The sequence below is a fragment of the Typopeltis vanoorti genome, chromosome 3 (genome assembly GCF_054136105.1).
Source record: "Typopeltis vanoorti isolate ZY-2024b chromosome 3, IOZ_Tvanoo_1.0, whole genome shotgun sequence".
In the NCBI taxonomy this organism is placed as follows: Eukaryota; Metazoa; Arthropoda; class Arachnida; order Uropygi; family Thelyphonidae; genus Typopeltis; species Typopeltis vanoorti.
In genome coordinates, this window is record NC_143551.1 from 170,062,741 (window position 1) to 170,079,705 (window position 16,965).

Genomic DNA, 16,965 nt, shown 5'->3' on the forward strand with positions numbered 1-16,965 from the left:
TTCAAGGAATTTGACTTCACAAATAACCTTTAATCAATATTCACACCATTTTATAACTATAAAAACGAATGCTATTGGCAAAACCAAATTATAATGCAAGTGACATATCTAATATTATATTAAAACATTAATGAAATGTGAAAATTTTCTCACTTCATTCAACAGTATTGTAATAGAGAAAATAGCATATAATATACAAATTAGGATTATGTTAATAATAACACAAGTCAAAATGGAGAGAAAAATCACAAACTGGCTTTATATTCAATGAAATTTTAACTAAAATAAACATTCCAAAATGGTATTTTGACTTACTCCAGCTGTGTAATCACACTGGAATTCATAACTTTATATGCTGTGATATGAGGTTACAGAGGTAGTGAGAAAATGGGATATTAATTAAAATATGATCTTTTCAGTGAGCCTTTGTGTACATCAGATTCACTGACTTACATTTAAAGTCATTTAAGTTAGCTTTTGAAGACTATGGGCATTTATTTCTAGGTGCAAGCATGATTGGTATTATTAGCTTTTGCAATTTATTTAATTTGATTTCTGCATGTATTTTTGTTTCTGGAAGGGTAATACATTGGCTTTAAATGGTCAGGTTAGCTTTTAAGAGAGGTAAGCCAGAAATTTCTGGTACTGGCAATATCTTTCAGTTACTTTTATGTGTGTGCACATAACCTTACCATTTAAAATCAGTCAAGTCAATGTATTACCCCTGCAGAAACAAAAATGCATGTAAAATATCATATGAAACGCATCAGAAAAGCAATACTAGAAATGCATGCACCTAGAAACAATCTGGAAGCAAATACCTACAGCCATCAAAAACTAACTTTACTATTTCAAGTCAGTGAAACCAATATACACAAAGGTACAAACACATCATTTTACACAATATCACATTTTCCCACTGTATATACCAAGATTCTGTAAACTCTGGTCCCAGAACATGAAGTTATGAAAGCTAGTATCATTATACAGCTTGAGTAAGTTAAAATATCATTTTTAATGCTCATTTCAGTTAAAATTTCAATTTTAGAGTGAGTTGTAATATTTATTTTAGTTAAAAATTCACTGCATAAAAAAAAAACCTACAAAGAAATTTGAGATTTTTCTCTCAATTTTGAAACAAGTGATGAATGCTAACATAAATATTTTTCATCACGTCTATGTTGTACCCTAAGTTAAAAGCAAACAGACTTGTGCTTATGAAAAGTTTGGAAAGGCTTATATGTTCACAGTACATATTATATATTTTCATGATATTGGTGACAACACAGAATGATAAGAAAATAATATTTATTAACTTATTTGCTGGTATTATATTCAGCATCTTCAAATCACAAAAATAATTTGTCACAGTATGCAAAACAATTTGGTATAACAGTGGGACTAGTTTAAAAACAATTGTAACAGATAACACAAGGAACTAAAGTCCTAATCAGATACTACCTATGTTAGAAAAAAAAGAGAAAATAAATATTAATTAGATCTTAAAATGACTGTCTCCCAGATTTTTGGGAGACAGACATGCAAGTTATAAGACACCCTTACAACTTGCATGATGTGTACCCTGAACTTCGGTTCCCTAAGAGTCCTTGCCTCCTCCTCCTGAAGCAAAGTTACTTCAATATGGTAAACTTATTCCATTCTCTCTGGCTAAAGTATATGACTTGACACTGAAAATCTCCATTCTTTAGCCAAAAGCACTAATCTATTCAAATCCTCTTGCAACAATAACATCACATTAGAACTTCCTGACACTGATCTTCCTAATTTAGCATCATCAGCAAACAACTGACTTTCTCCTTTCACACCATGAACTATATCACTGATATATAAGTTAAACAACAGTGGTCCCAGAAGAGAACACTGTGGCACTCCACTTGTCACTTTCCTTTCTCAGGACACTGCACATCCATACATACCTCACTGGCTTAGTCAACTAACCTTGTAACAAAGCTACCAAATGACTATCCATCCCCATCTAGCTTAATTTCAGCAGCAATTTTTTAGGCAATGCTCAAATATTTTAACAAAATCAAAATAAATCACTGTATAAGCATCTCCCCTGTCCAATACCTTAGTCACCCTATTATAAAATATAAAATAAAAAACAAGTTACTAAAGTATGACTTCCCTTTAAACTCATGTTGCTCTCTCAAAACATTTCCATTCTGATCAATCCAGTTTTATTGTCTCTAACCAGCTTCTCCAACACCTTCACCACTACATGTGATATGCTCACTGGTATACAGCTTGACACTACTGACCTGGATTCTTCCTTATGCATTGCCATTATTTTTTCTTCTTTCCACTCTTCCACTACTGTTCCTGTTGCCAGATAAGTCAAGGGAACTGCCAGAAACTTTGCACATTTTCATAATATACGTGGTGATATCCTATCCAGTCTCACAGCCATATTAACATCAATGTTACTTAATGTTCTAAACAATTCCCATCTTGAACTGTCAGTCTTCTGTCCTCCTCCTATTCAACACTACTCGTAGCCACCTAGCTCATTGAACATTTTCCCTCTATATCTTCAGCAGATGCTACTCATGTTTGATCTCAAGGTTCTCCCATATTCACCCTTTCTTCTACTAGCAACATAACAACAGAATTCACTAGGGTTTTGCTTTACTGCTTCAGCCAATCTCTTTTCATGTACCAATTTCTCTTATCTTGTTACACTTGTTACAAGGTAAAGGTTAAGAAGGTGACAACTTGTTGGCTGCTCATGCTGTTGATGGGTACTCTGTTCACTATATCTCCTCTATAACATCCTCCTTCTCAGAAGTTTCTGCAAAATTCCACAATTCATCCATTTCAATCCTACTTTATTTACCTCCACCTTAGGAATACAATCGGGCATTAACATAAGTCAAGGGCACTTATTTCTCTCCCCTTCAACTGATCATGGCACTGCACATCATCAGTTTCTTAATTTATCCAAGTTTCCTGCCCTGTAATTCCACACATACCCCTTACTGCATGAAGCTTGTACTTAGCTAGCCACTTTATCAAGTCAAATCCACATCATCACTATCCCCAATTGGTGAGATTGTGGTGAGACTTTCTATCATTCTTATCCAATTGTCCTTAAGTAGCTAAAGAAATTCAATCTCTTTACTCACTAATATTTCCTGCTTCCAGCCAATTCTTCCATGGTTAAAGTCACTCACATATTATCACTCTCCTTTTGCTCAAAATTTCATCTGTCTGAACCTTCAGTTGGCTGGCAGGGTAGGCAGATTTGAGTTGGGGCTGGGCATTTCTGAGGGGGAAGTTCAGTTTTTTGAGATAGGGAAGTTGAGTATACATTAGGTTGGCCCTTGTAGACCAGAGGTGTTTGATTCTTGGTTTGTTGGTGACTTTTTGTGGGTGGGTTTTTTTTTTTGAGATGGGGAAGGTGGATGTACAGCGAGTTGGCTCTCATGGGCCTCTAGATTTTTGGGACTTTGTGCCTGCATTTCTGGTATAGGTTTTTCATGTTTCTGAATGTGTTTTGTTTGTAGTGGTGAGTGGAAATCGCATAATAAATATATACGATAAAAGGGATATTTATTTCTCTTAAGGGGAAAATGTTTTCATGATAATATATTTAAGTCGCTTTCTTACACAGGGCTGTAATGTTAAGGATATTTGAGACATTAAGTTGTGCAACAAATAAAAAAGCAGAACTAATTACATGAGAAAGTGTCTGCTTGTCTGTAGTACTGAAAGACTCATGTTGGTTATTAATATAATGTTTAAAAAAATGAGAATTTCAATCCTTACAGTTTTAATCTGCTATATTCAGATAAATACAAAATTTACTTCAGAAAACAAAAAGTGAACAAAAGAAAACAAAAGTGATTAAGATACTTTTTTCTAAAAAAAAATTGACTTCTGAACTCACTCTGATGAGGACAAGTCTCATCAGTTAATTATCAGACTTTCACATTTAACAATGCTAATGAATATTATTATTATTATTATTCAGGCCTCCATGGAGTCAAAAGACTCATCGTGGGAGGTCCTCGTACAATAAGTTATATATATTGCCCATGTACAATAAGTTATATAAACATTTTCACAGCTTCTATATATACAACTAGTAGCCTAGTTGTTCAAGATACAGTAGTGAACAAATTAATCCAAACAAGCCAAATTCTTGGTTTTGTTTCAGTTCACAACAATTTTAGTTTCGGTTTTAATATTTTCAGTTTTGAATTTAGTTCACTATTTTGGTTGAGTGCTGTGTTTTAACTGCCTCTACAATGTTTATTAATAGTGTTGTGTGTTTTTAATAGTGCAAACAAATTGACATTCATAGTGTTTTATTCATTTTGTGTAGCTATAAAATGGATACATCTCCATAAAGGCATTCAAAAATCTGCACTGTTTCTCAGCACACATCCAGGACTCAAAGACAAATTGCCAATTAGTGTGGTGTTGGTTTGGGTACCATTAATGCAATTTTAAAGAGGTTTAGGGAGACAGGTATCTTTTCTTTTGACATAAAAGGAAAATGTGGAAGAAAAGGAAAACTACACTCACTCAAGATCGTTTACTAGTTAAGAAAGGCAAAATCAATCCTAGATTGTCTGCTGTAGACTTAAATAGAGACTTGGCAGCTAGTGGGATTAATATTCCTGACATGACAGTCTGTCTGTTGAAGATTGTTGGAAGAAGGGTGGCCTGCCCGCAGACCAAAAAAGAAAACTGTTGACTTAGGATATGCAGAAAAAGAGGCTTCAGTGGGCAAAGATGTACAAAGATTAGACTGTTGAAAAGTAGAAGGTCACTCTAAGATGAGAGCCATTTTTTATCCAAGGAGAGCGAGTACCTTATGTTTGCAAATCATAAGGTTTGAAGGTGGGCCTTCAAACCTTATGATTTGCCTTCAATTTGCCTTCAAACCTTATGCTTTGCCCACCTTCAACAAGCTCCTAAACACCCAGCTAAAAAGATGTTCTGGGTTATTTTACACATGACGATCCATGATCACTTGTGCCTGTTGGTGGTATGATTTTAAGTGCCCAATAGATAAAATATTGGAGAAGAGTGGTCTCACAGATCCAGAACTCATCTTCCAACAGGATCTCACTCCATGCCACACTTCAAAAAAAGGTAAACTCCTCAAAAATCATAACATCCAACTGCTTTGCTGGCCAGGTAGCTCTCCTGACATTAACCCAATAGAAAATTTGTAGGCCATAGTGAAAATGAGATTTGGAAAATTAAATTGTGATACAAAAGCCTTCAAGATGCAGTAATAAGAAAAATGTGTTCTACGTTGGTAGAGTCCATGCCTAAGCGAATTAATAAATTAATTAGGAACAGAGGAGCAGATATAAATTATTAGGTAAAGTAGGAGTATAATTTTCGTCCTTCTTTTCTTGCGAAATTAAAATTTTTCTTTAAAATGTGTTCGGATTAATTTGTTCGCTACTGTACTTCATGGGCAGACTGTTTACCAGGACAAACGATTATACTAGGACGAGTTCTTGTCGATCTTTGTCAAATTTTATCTCATTTGACATTAAAAGATCTTTGATTGTGAATTTCAACTAGGATTCTTACTATGCAGTTTTCTGAACGAATTCAGTATGCCCACGAAGTCGCCAAACTCTTGAAAGCGTTACGACGTGCGAAGAATGACATTGCAATTACAAATAGCTAGGACTAATAGCGTGAGCCTTAAGCAGCGATAATAATGAATATAGAAAACATGTTTTTGATGAAAACGGAACAAAACTTACCAAATCAGGTTCTTTCTCGTCTTCATTCTTCTTTTCCTTTTTATCTTTCACGGCCATGTCACCGTCAGCATTAATATTACTTCTCTCTTTCATATTTATTTCTTCATGCAATAGACACAGCAAAAATATACGCCACCTGGAATCACGAATTGCTCGTGGATAAGAATTAGCAAAGAATAATTTTACCACCAAAACACTTCAAAATACAAATGACCTTAACAGGGGAGGTTAAATTCAAGAGATATTGAGAACCAGTGATGCCAGATGTCATTATTGTTTTTCATATACAACGAGAAAAACTGTGTGGTAATGTATTGCAATAATATGGATTAAAAAAGAGCTGTAGCAAGTTATCCATTGGGTTGGAAAGGGAGACGGACAGGACAAGAAGTACTTCTTCTTCTTCTTATTATTATTATTATTATTACACTTCACACAACACCTCATATTTGCAATACTAAATCTTCCATCTGGACTCAAAGCCACCACTCACTATTAATATGTTTGTGCCCTAAATGTGTGTTCTCTGTTCAATTTGTCTATATGTTGGGTGAAAAAAACAGAGTTTTCTAAGAAAAAACGCAACTATATCCATATGGTATCATTTGAATTTGAAATATAAAGATTTCTATTGTCATGAAGAGAAGCAAACTCGGATCTTTTCGAATCGAAGGGCACATTTTAACAACTACTTTACCGAGGCAAAGTTTTATAGATTAGATTCTGTATTTAGTGTCTGGTACTCTTCCTCAGTCAAGTATAATATAGTTTTTGAAAATCAGTGAAAGCTTACTAAACGAAAGAATTCTAATACAAGCTTTAACCATCATTAATGAAGATTTATGTGAAATCGGGAATACGAAATCTAAACCTAGATTCATATGGATTGTGATATATTGTCATGGCTGATTACAAAATGTAATTTTTTACTGCTTACAAATAAAGAAACTGAAAATACAGAACAATTTTCCAGTGCATTTTCATTCATTTATAATCAAAGAGAAGTAACGAAGCCTACTGGTAATATAATTCGAAGAAGCCCACAAATTACGGCAGGTACAGACATATAAAAACTCAAAACAACACCTGTGGGGAATTCTACTTGTATTACAGTACTGAATTTTAACACCCCCCCCCTCCCTTCAGTACACGCGCTATGAGATATGCCGTTTGACTACATGCACATTAACAGAAGAACATGTGTAGACTCTACACGTGCTCTTCATTCAACAGCCTCAACATTTAGCTGTAGCAAAGCATTGTTTTCGTTCATATGGAGTTTGTAGAGCAATGGTTCAAGCCTACAACATGATCGTTTCCGTAACATGCTACAAGCAATAGTGTCACCATCGCTTTAATCAGAGGTTTGTCGGGGACACAAGGAACAGTTAACACAAATGAGAATAACGGGCGTGTGCTGGAACAATGTTACAGTCTCCGAAACGCAGTCAACACCGAACAGCGGTAAAACTTGGAATACCGAAGAAAATCCTTGAGGAGCTGGGTGCCTTTTCGTCGGTTATTCAGGTGTATTAGTGATTAACAGAATCGCATTACGCTGCACAGTGGGAATACTGTGCACGCGTGCTGGACAATGCCTATGAAGATCCGTTCTTCCTCCATAATATCAAGTTCTTGGACTAAGCGGATTTCTATCTAAGCGGTCATGTAAAACGAACTTACAGGTTTCTTGGTTTCTCGAGACCTAAATTTGTCCAAAGAAACCTCTTCACAGCGAGAAGGTCACCGCAAGGTGTGCGGTTTCCGGCAAAGGTATAATCACGGCTTACTTTATTGAAAAGGGTGGTGTAACCGTCACGTTGAATAGCAAAAGGTATATCAGTTCAGTTCACCCAGGATTTGAATAGGATGTGTCATGCTAAAAACATTCCATTTTTTGCTCAGGTATTCAAACAGGACGGAGCAACCTGTCACACACATCACGTAGTTCTAAAGCCTGTTTATCAGAATACTTCCCGGGGAGGCTCATTTCAAAGATCACAGAATTCCCGTACCCTTCAAGTTTTTCATACCCCAACTCATTCCTTCAACGTACCCTAAACCTTGATTGGGGTAGGTTTTTCTCCCGGAAACTCGGGTTTTTCATCCCGCATACAGACAAATCGGCCATTAAGAACACACGCAATTTACAGACAAAAAATACTAGTTGTGGAGGTGGGCAGTAAATGGCGTTGATGGATATGATTCGTAGTAGAGGTTCGGTGTAGTGGTTGAGACAGTTGTAGGTGTCCTCCCGCGATGAGTCTACGGATTCCTTGGAGGTATCAGTAATAATAATAATAATAATAATAAGTATTCCATCATGACCCGCCTTCAAATCTTGATGAATCCTGTCTGTAATGACAAGGTGCCCATTTCGAGCATAATTACAATCATTAATGTTTTATTCGACCAAAATTACACCAACAGATGTGTTATTATTATTATTATTCACATAACTGATACAAGTTCAAAACAAGATATCATTCAAACAAGAATTTGACTCGTAATAAAGACCAATTCAAATTCTGCCCAAGAATCTAGGAATAGTCAGTCAAGTAGCGTCGTAAAATATGAATTGTTCCAAGTAATGCTGTTTTTTTTTTTTTTGTAGATCATATGGGGTCACTTCGGTGATGTTTAATTCTTGTCCATAGTTGGATAGCTTTTTTGAAATTGCACCAAGTGCGCCGGTAACTATCAGGAAGTCATTGGTGTATTTAAGCCACAAACGCCCAACTTCGATTTCCAGATCTTGATATTTAGTCATTTTTTTCCAGTTCTTTGTTGTTATCACTGGGATAACAACAAAGAACTGGAACATACAGCGATAACAATCATTCAAACTTGTCGATGTTCGATAACTGTGGTGTTAGGTCTACTGTGTTACAAATGCCAATCAGTTTGTATTCTAAAGTCAAAGAAAATTTTTGTTGTCTTGTTTTTCAATACTGTATATTTCATGCTGCCACCACTTATCAGAAGTAGAAAAGTCATATTGTTTGCATACATGCCAATGAAATATTTTGGCTACTTAATCATGGCGGTATTTTAATCAGTTTCAGCTATCTTGCTGCAGGTACTGATTAGATGTTCTACGTCTAATCTTTCTGATCGCATAATCTGGATTTGCTATTATGACTGATGTTCAAAAATTTTGCTTTTATTGTGTTAGTATGTAGTGTTCTTGAGCTGCTAGAATAAATCCTTCTGCTCCTTTTTAATATATCTATATTTTATCCATTGCCAAATCTTTTTTACGTCCATTTTTTACCTCAGTATTTCGCAGAAATTGGCCATGCAATGGTTTATTTTTCCAGCGTACATATCCTTTATATTTTGCTGTTCCTTTTTGTAACTGGATGTTTCCTGTTGCTTTAAAAAAAGGCCCTCTTGTGTAATTGCTTGAAGCATTTCCTCAGATCGAACTAATTTTTTATTTTTCCACAGTCTGTCTCACTGGCAGCAGATCCAGTCCAACTATTGTTCTGGGTAGGTACAACAGATCAACATCAATTCGTGGATGTAATGCATGATGTATAGTCGGTACGTTTCTAGTTTTGCGATGAAATTTGTCCAGATTTTTGTGTTTAATCCAGTTTTTTTTTTCAGAATATTTCTAACTCTTTTGGTGTATTCTACTGCTGCTTGTTATTTAACTTTCGAGTGGAGGACATCATTGGCTTCTAATATCCCTATGTATTTAAGTGTTCGTTAGATGAAATTGCATTTATGCATTTTCATGATCAAAATTAAAATTGCTAGTGTCATTAACTTTTCCTCGTTTATAGATAAAATTGCGCATTTTTCTAAATCAAATTCCATTTTGATGTCATGACTGAAAATACGAACTGAGTTCAGTATAGAGTCTATATACTATACCGATTTTCCAAATAACTTCAAGTCATCCATATAGAACACATGGGAAATTTTAATATTATATTTAGGAATTTCATATTCAAGTTTTGTTTTCTTCAAAATCATGGAAGGGCGATGCTGACAAAGAATCACTTCGAAAATTGCAAGTTTAATGCTAATATCTCCGTATCGTTCATTATTGACTATTAAATGTGTTTTTATGGTTTCATAGCATCAGTCAGAAACGAAAGTATATTTTTCTAATTCCAAATATTTGCAATGATTTTGGAATCATCCAGGAGTGTGGGCGGCAGACAAATATTTAAGTTAGTTTTTCGTCGTTTTGAATTTCTGAGGATAATTTTATTAATAGGAATCTGGTGTTATGTTCCTCTAGATTTTTGAAAAGTGTCTTTTTATTCAATTGGATAAAACTGATTATCTGATAATTAGTGGTATAATGAATTTTCTCTGATTGCAGTGAACAGCTTAAGCATAGTTGATAGGCATGTTATTGGATGATAGTTACCTGGGTCCGCACCCTTATCTTTCATGAAGAGAAAAGTACGCCAGATATCAATCAGTCTTCCACTGAGTCAGACTGCAACAAATAATTAAATTGTTCTGCCATTCGATCATGTAGACTGTATTTCGTTTTTCCCATGTGCACTCCACTTTTTAAATTTTCTAGTTTGTGTACTGATCATTTCTTTAGTGATAATGACATTTTGCATTTGTTTTTGTTTCATTTTTGATTTTATTTCCTTAATCCATGAGTCATTTTTTTATGTTCAATAGGATTATCCCAGATTGACTTCCAGAATTTAAGTATTTCTACTCTTTCTGGTGAATGATGTTTTGCATTTGTATTTCTCTGGAGAGACTAAAACAACTGTCGTTGTTTCCATCGAAATTGCATATTTTGTAATATTGGTTTATTCTTGCTTCATATCTTTTAATTTTTTGTGCATTCGCTATAATTCTTTGTTTTAGCTCTTCGGTAACTTCAGCAATTGTTTTGTTGGCCATACTATATGTATTTGTCAGGTTTTTTTTTTTTTTTTTGACGCTATTATTTTTCAGCCGTCCTTCTTTAAGACTCTTTAAGTTGCTTAGATCTAGTCGAAGTTTGTTTACTTTTCGTTCCAACCGGATTGTCCATGGTGCAAATTGCTTTATCTCAGCTTTTGCCCTTGCAGTTTGCAACAAAGCTTCACTGTAATGATATAGGCTGTGCTGTATAGGAGCTGATTTGTTATCTTTATACTGTTTGTGGTGATGTTTTTTTATCACAGCATTCACAACTAAAAAGAACTGGCTTAGCTTAAATTTATGTAAAACTTTTAATGGTAGTAGTCTTATATGGTCATATATAGTCATATTCATATGTCCCAATATCCCTGACACCATTTTACAATGTACTTCTGTCAAAACATTCTGAGGTATGTTGTCAGCTTGATGCGTAGTGAGTTTAATTCCAAAGTTAGATATAGCTGCCTCCTGATGATTTGCTGTTACTGTAGTTTTTGATTTATTATATGTAACTCTTGCAGCTCAAGTTCAGTAAATATATTTGTTGCAGAAAATGAGATTCTTTTGGTCCATACGTTTGTTCTGTTATTGTAGATTCTGGGAATTTTTGTTTCCAAATTAAATGCATACGCTTTCTAAAACCCCATTTTTCTAGTATTGACCTGTTAAAAAAAATTTCATAACTTCTCTGTTTTTATTTAACAGTCCCTGTTTTACGTTTGGTTTCTTCCAGTTGCTTTTCAGTTTTTTGTCCTGGTTTCCCAGCAAGGAGAGCTGGATCCTATAGTCCACTTGTTGCCTGATGCCCATGATCGCCAAAATCTGATGCACTCCTTGATGACCCATGCGTCGACTGATCCGCTATGGATTTCTTCTTGCTTTTTCATCATTAAGGTGGGGAATGAAACACTGTTAGTCTGGCTCTTCAGTTGAGACCTCTCTGACAAGGGTGGCCATAATAGTTATGCTACAGCCATTATAGCTCTCAACATCATTGAAGCAAGAAAGCTCCACCGCCACGACAAGGCCGTGTTCCTTGGATGGATTATTATTATTATTATTATTATTATTATTATTATTATTATTATTATTATTATTATTATTATTATTATTATTATTGTTGTTGTTGTTGTTGTTGTTGTTGTAATCATTTAACAAAGTTCGTAGTTTATAGATAAAGATTACATGAAAACGTGTAACATCATTATCAAATCTTCGACTAACAAATCATTACAATTTGGACCTTAAGCAAATACCCAGCAATCGACTAGATGTAATAAAATATGAGATCTTAATACAGCTGTTTTCTGAAGTTGAGATAGTTATGTCTGGGAGGCGTAGCTTTTACAAATGTTTCATATATATTCATGGTGCGTTCCTATGACAATCTGCAGCTGTTGCCATTTTGTTCCAAATTTGTTGAATTTCACTCTTCAAATCTCTATATTCAGTCAATCTTTCATCATCATTAGCATCATCAAATGCCTGCCATATACCCTCAAGGTGTGAACAGGATATGATAGTATTATATGAAAAATTGACATCATTACTAACTACAATTTACCTCCAAATCGGTCTGTTACCTGTCAAGACTTTAACATTATGAGATCTTTTATTTCTATCTTCTAAGGTACTTTTAACCACATCAATCCACCAGTTTAACTGCCAACCTGGCAGAGAACACTTGTTTTGCTAATCTTACCAACCCATAAGTAACCATCCCACCTGACATTAGCTCTGCAAACACATTCCTGGATGTTAATAGTGTCAAGTTCTTTCCTTTTATCCTTGTTTTTATTATGATATTGCAATTGATGACTTCTGTTCATGCCCCTAATCTTTCTCAGAACTCTCATATCTGCAGCCTCTAGTCTTTTGTCAAGTGTTTTACTTCTGACCAAGCCCCCAGCTCCATAAGTTAAAATTGGTTTGAACACTGTTCTTGTATACAGCTAATTTAGTGTTTTAATTAATTTCTCGCTTATTCCATATAAATTTATTCAGTTGACTTCCTACCATACCCTGCTTTCCTGATACCGTTGTCTATTTCCATATTTAATATAAAATCTTCACTAAAAACCGTGCCTAAGTAGTTGAAATGTTTCACTTGTCTATATGTTCTCCATTCACAATGCAGTTGATATTTTCGATGTTTCTGCCTATTTTCATTGTTTGTCTTTTTAATGCTGACATTGAGATATTACAACAGTTATTCACTTTAGTCATGGAATCTTGCAGACTTGTGGCGAATTTATTTAGAAGAATCATCCGCATAAAGCAAAGAGCTGACATTAACATCTGCAATCAGGTTTAATACCACTTTCCTTCATGATGATCCATATAGATAATGAATAACAGAGGGGGATAATGTACATCCTTGTGTGACACCAGATTTAACATTAAACCACCTTCCTGTACTTCCTTTAATTCTAACTGCTGACTAACAACCGAAATATAGACTAATTATTGCTTGATATAATGCCCCATTGTCACCATATAATTGTAGCGTATTGAATAGCTTCTCTGTTGGCATCTTGTCATATGCCTTTTCCAGTTCTACAAAACTTAAATTCAGATATTTGTTATATTCCCATGATTTCTCAACTTTTTTGTCGTAAAGTGAAGATCTGATCCTGACAGCCTCTATTTGACCTGAATCCTTGTTCTTCACCAAGCTTGTCTTCCATAATGCTTCTCAACCATTTCACAAGTATACTTGTATAAATATTACCAGGAACACTCAGTAGAGAAATACTCTGTAATTCTCATCAGGTTTATTTCCTTTTTCTATATTGTACTTTGAGAGCTCTACTGCAATCATCTGGAATTTGTCCTTGTTCAGGCCTTCTGAACTATGCAATGCAGCCATTGTAAGAATTTTATGCCTCAATACTTCAGTATTCCTGTTCGAATATCATCTACTCCAGCTGCCTTTCCACATTTCAGGCTTTTGATGGCTTTTTCTACTTAAAGTATTGATATGTATTCCTGACTGCATGCCTGGTCAGTGTTATTTACCATTGTGCTGTCATCACTACTTGTTTCATTTAGCAACTTTTCGAAGTAATTACTCCATACTTGAAGAATATCTTTTTTTCCAGTTTTCATGTAACCTTTATCATCTCTAATTTACAGCACTCTTTCCTCCATTTCTAAGCTACTTCAACAACCTCCACAATATCTTGCCACTTTCTTGATATTTATTTTCTATGCTCTTGCCAAAGACCTCCCATGACTTTTGTTTAGCTAGTTTTACAGTGTTTCGCTTTCTTATATTTGTGTCTGTATTCTCTAAGAGCAAAATCTGACCTATATGACAGGAACTTTTGATATGCTTTCTTCTTTTCCAACCCTGCCTGTTTAACTTACTTGTCCACCATGGAGTTCTGGGTTTTCTATCCTTGTAGACAACCTCAGCACATGCCTTTTTGGCTGAATCAATCAGGGTTTTCTTCAAGGCTTGCCACTGAATCTCCAAGGTTTGGTTCCTGTTCTCAAACATCATCATTTTTTCTTCAATAATCTTTCTGTATTTTAGTCTACAGTTCACATATAAGAGCTGCTCAACTTTTATTCGCTTTAAAATTTTGTTACATGTTATTCCTTTCACTATGAAATTCAATTTTATCCTGCTCAAGACCAAATAGTGATCACTTCCAATTTCAAATCCTCTGTACACTCTGGTGTCCTACACTAGCGGGAAAACATCACTATCAACCATAACCTAGTCAATGAGACTTTTCTTATTCCTTTCCTCTTCTCTCCATGTGAATTTGTGCACATTTTTGTGTTGGAACATTGTGTTCCAACTTTCGTGCACACTTTATTCTACTTTACTATATCTACTTTACTTCTAGTTTAAACCTGTATACCCGAGCGAGTTTTTACGTTTGTATGACATTCTAATTTCAGGATCTGCTGTCTCATTCTGAAGCTATTGCAAAAATTGAGAGTCTCCTTTAAGTTCTTCAAATATTGGTTACGTTTTCTTTATTTTTCCAGACTACACCCCGTTTTTGCCATTTCCTTCTCCTCATAATACTTTATTGAATATGTTGCATTCACTAATTTTTCTTTGTGAGCTTCGGTCATCATATTTTCCGTGCTTATCTTCATACAATCATTCAACACTCTTTTCTTTTTCTTCTGCAGTTTGCTGTACTTGTAAAAGTTCACATTTCCTTAATTAATAATTTGTGCGCAATACATTCGCATGATTCATTGTCATTAATTTTCTTTGATTTATGAAGAAATAGCAGCTCTTGAATTGGAATGTGAAGAAATCGGATACTGATTAGACATAAAATTAACCTAAACATTTCCGCTATAGAAAGGCGAAAAGAATTATGCGAACATGCGTCCAAAGATTCTGTCTTAGGTATAAATTCAAACAAACTAAAAATAGCAGACAGTTTTTGGTTAGTCATTGGAATTATTATAAAAGCAGTGGTATAAATAAAAGTACTACGATAAATAGAAGTACTATCTCTTTGTAGTAGAAACCTCCCCTTTAATAAGGAAAAACTAAAGATGAATAGAAGAAAACCTATAGACTGGAAATAAGCTATCTTTTCTTTAAGGGAAGAAATTCAGTTATCCTACTGTTCTGTTTCAATAACGGCATACATAATGAGTATAACAAAAATGTATAAGGAATCAATAGCAGACAGTTTTTATTAAACTCAATTGTCAAGTTGTTATACGAAGTATGCTAAGCAGAGATCCAAGATGATTCTTATACAAAAGAAGAATCTTTCAAGTTCCAAGATCCACTGTAAATGTTTAAGCAGAACAGTGAGGAATATATTAGTAAGAATTACAATCAGGTCCTTCACTTCATGTATAGTAAAATACAATATACATACATACATACATCTTCAAGACCCACCTTTCCTAATTGGGTTGCGGGGGCAACAGCTACAAGAGGAACTTCCAATGATCATGATCCTCTGCCACCAAGCTCAGGTGTTCTGGTGAGATTCCCAAACGTGTCCACCCAAGGTTTTGGATATAATCTATCCAGCGAGTCCTTGGCCTTCCACGTGGCCTCCCACCCTCTGGCTTTGCAAAGAGGGCCTGCTGAGGGAGCCTCTGTTGTGGCATTCTAACCAGGTGCCCGTACCAACGTAACTGTGATCTCTCAACACGGAGAAGCAGCGGTTGAGTATTGAGGATTTCCCGAATTGCAGAGCTTCTGACCCTGTCTAGTCTTGTCAGCGATGCAACCCCTCGAAGGAACCTCATTTCAGCCGCTTGGATTCGTGTCCGCATTCTTTCGGTCATTACCCAACTCTCATGACCATAGGTGAGGATGGTGACATAGACTGTATTGAAGACAGCCAGCTTTGCCTTCTGGCTTAACCCCCGCTTCAATACTACAAAACGACCAAGCTCCCGCAATATTGAGCTTGCTAAGCCAATTCGAGTAACTAGCTCTACGTCCCATTTCCCATCATTCGTGAATATGGACCCAAGGTATTTAAACTTCTCCACTTGCTTCATTGGGACTCCACTTACATGTAGAATGCACTGGGATGATTGTCTTGAGACCACAAATGTTTCAGTTTTGGCCACACTGATCTTCATTCCGGCATCTGCACAAACAGCTACAAACCTATCCAGGGTCCACTGGAGGTCATCTGTGGAAGAGCTTAGCAGAACTAGGTCATCTACAAAAAGCAGACGTCCAATGCTACATCTTCCAATTCTGACACACTCACTGCCTCGGCTGAGCCTATCAATCCAGTCCATAATATTATGAAAAGGAGGGGTGACAGAACACACCCTTGGCGGAGGCCAACGGAGACTGTGAAAGGTTCAGACTTTGTGCTATTTACCCTGACACAAAACTCTGGGCATTCATACAGGGACTTGATGGCAGCTAACAGTTGGCCATCCACTCCATACTCCAGTACTACTTGCCAAAGCTTATCCCGATGAACCCGGTCATATACCTTCTCCAAGTCCACAAAACATGTGTAGACATTCTTGGCATATTCCCAAGATTTCTCAAAGACTTGCCTTAAAGTGAAGATTTGGTCAGTTGTGCTTCTACCAGGACGAAAGCTACATTGTTCTTCCTGGAACTTTGACTCAACTATGCTCCTGCACCGTCTTTCCAACCACCTAGCTTACACTTTCCCATGCAGGCTGAGCAGAGAGATGCCACGATAGTTACTGCAATCCTTCTGGTCTTCCTTCTTGAAGACTGGTATTATTATGCCTGTCTGCCATTGCTTTGGTGCTCACCCAGATATCCAAGCAGCCTGACACACTCGAGTCAGCCAGAGAACACCGTCTCGATTTAAGGCTTTTAGCA

General features: G+C 35.8%; 1 protein-coding gene across 1 annotated transcript in view; it reads right to left on the minus strand.

The window, feature by feature from the left end:
* Nucleotides 1-5,876, minus strand: part of Rpn1 (regulatory particle non-ATPase 1) — a 243,607-nt gene extending 237,731 nt beyond the window's left edge. The window contains exon 1 of the mRNA XM_090416189.1: nt 5,757-5,876. Coding sequence (XP_090272315.1) covers nt 5,757-5,849 — 93 coding nt within the window. The 5' untranslated portion in view covers nt 5,850-5,876. The remainder of the gene's footprint in view (nt 1-5,756) is intronic.
* Between the last annotated feature and the right edge of the window lie 11,089 nt (nt 5,877-16,965).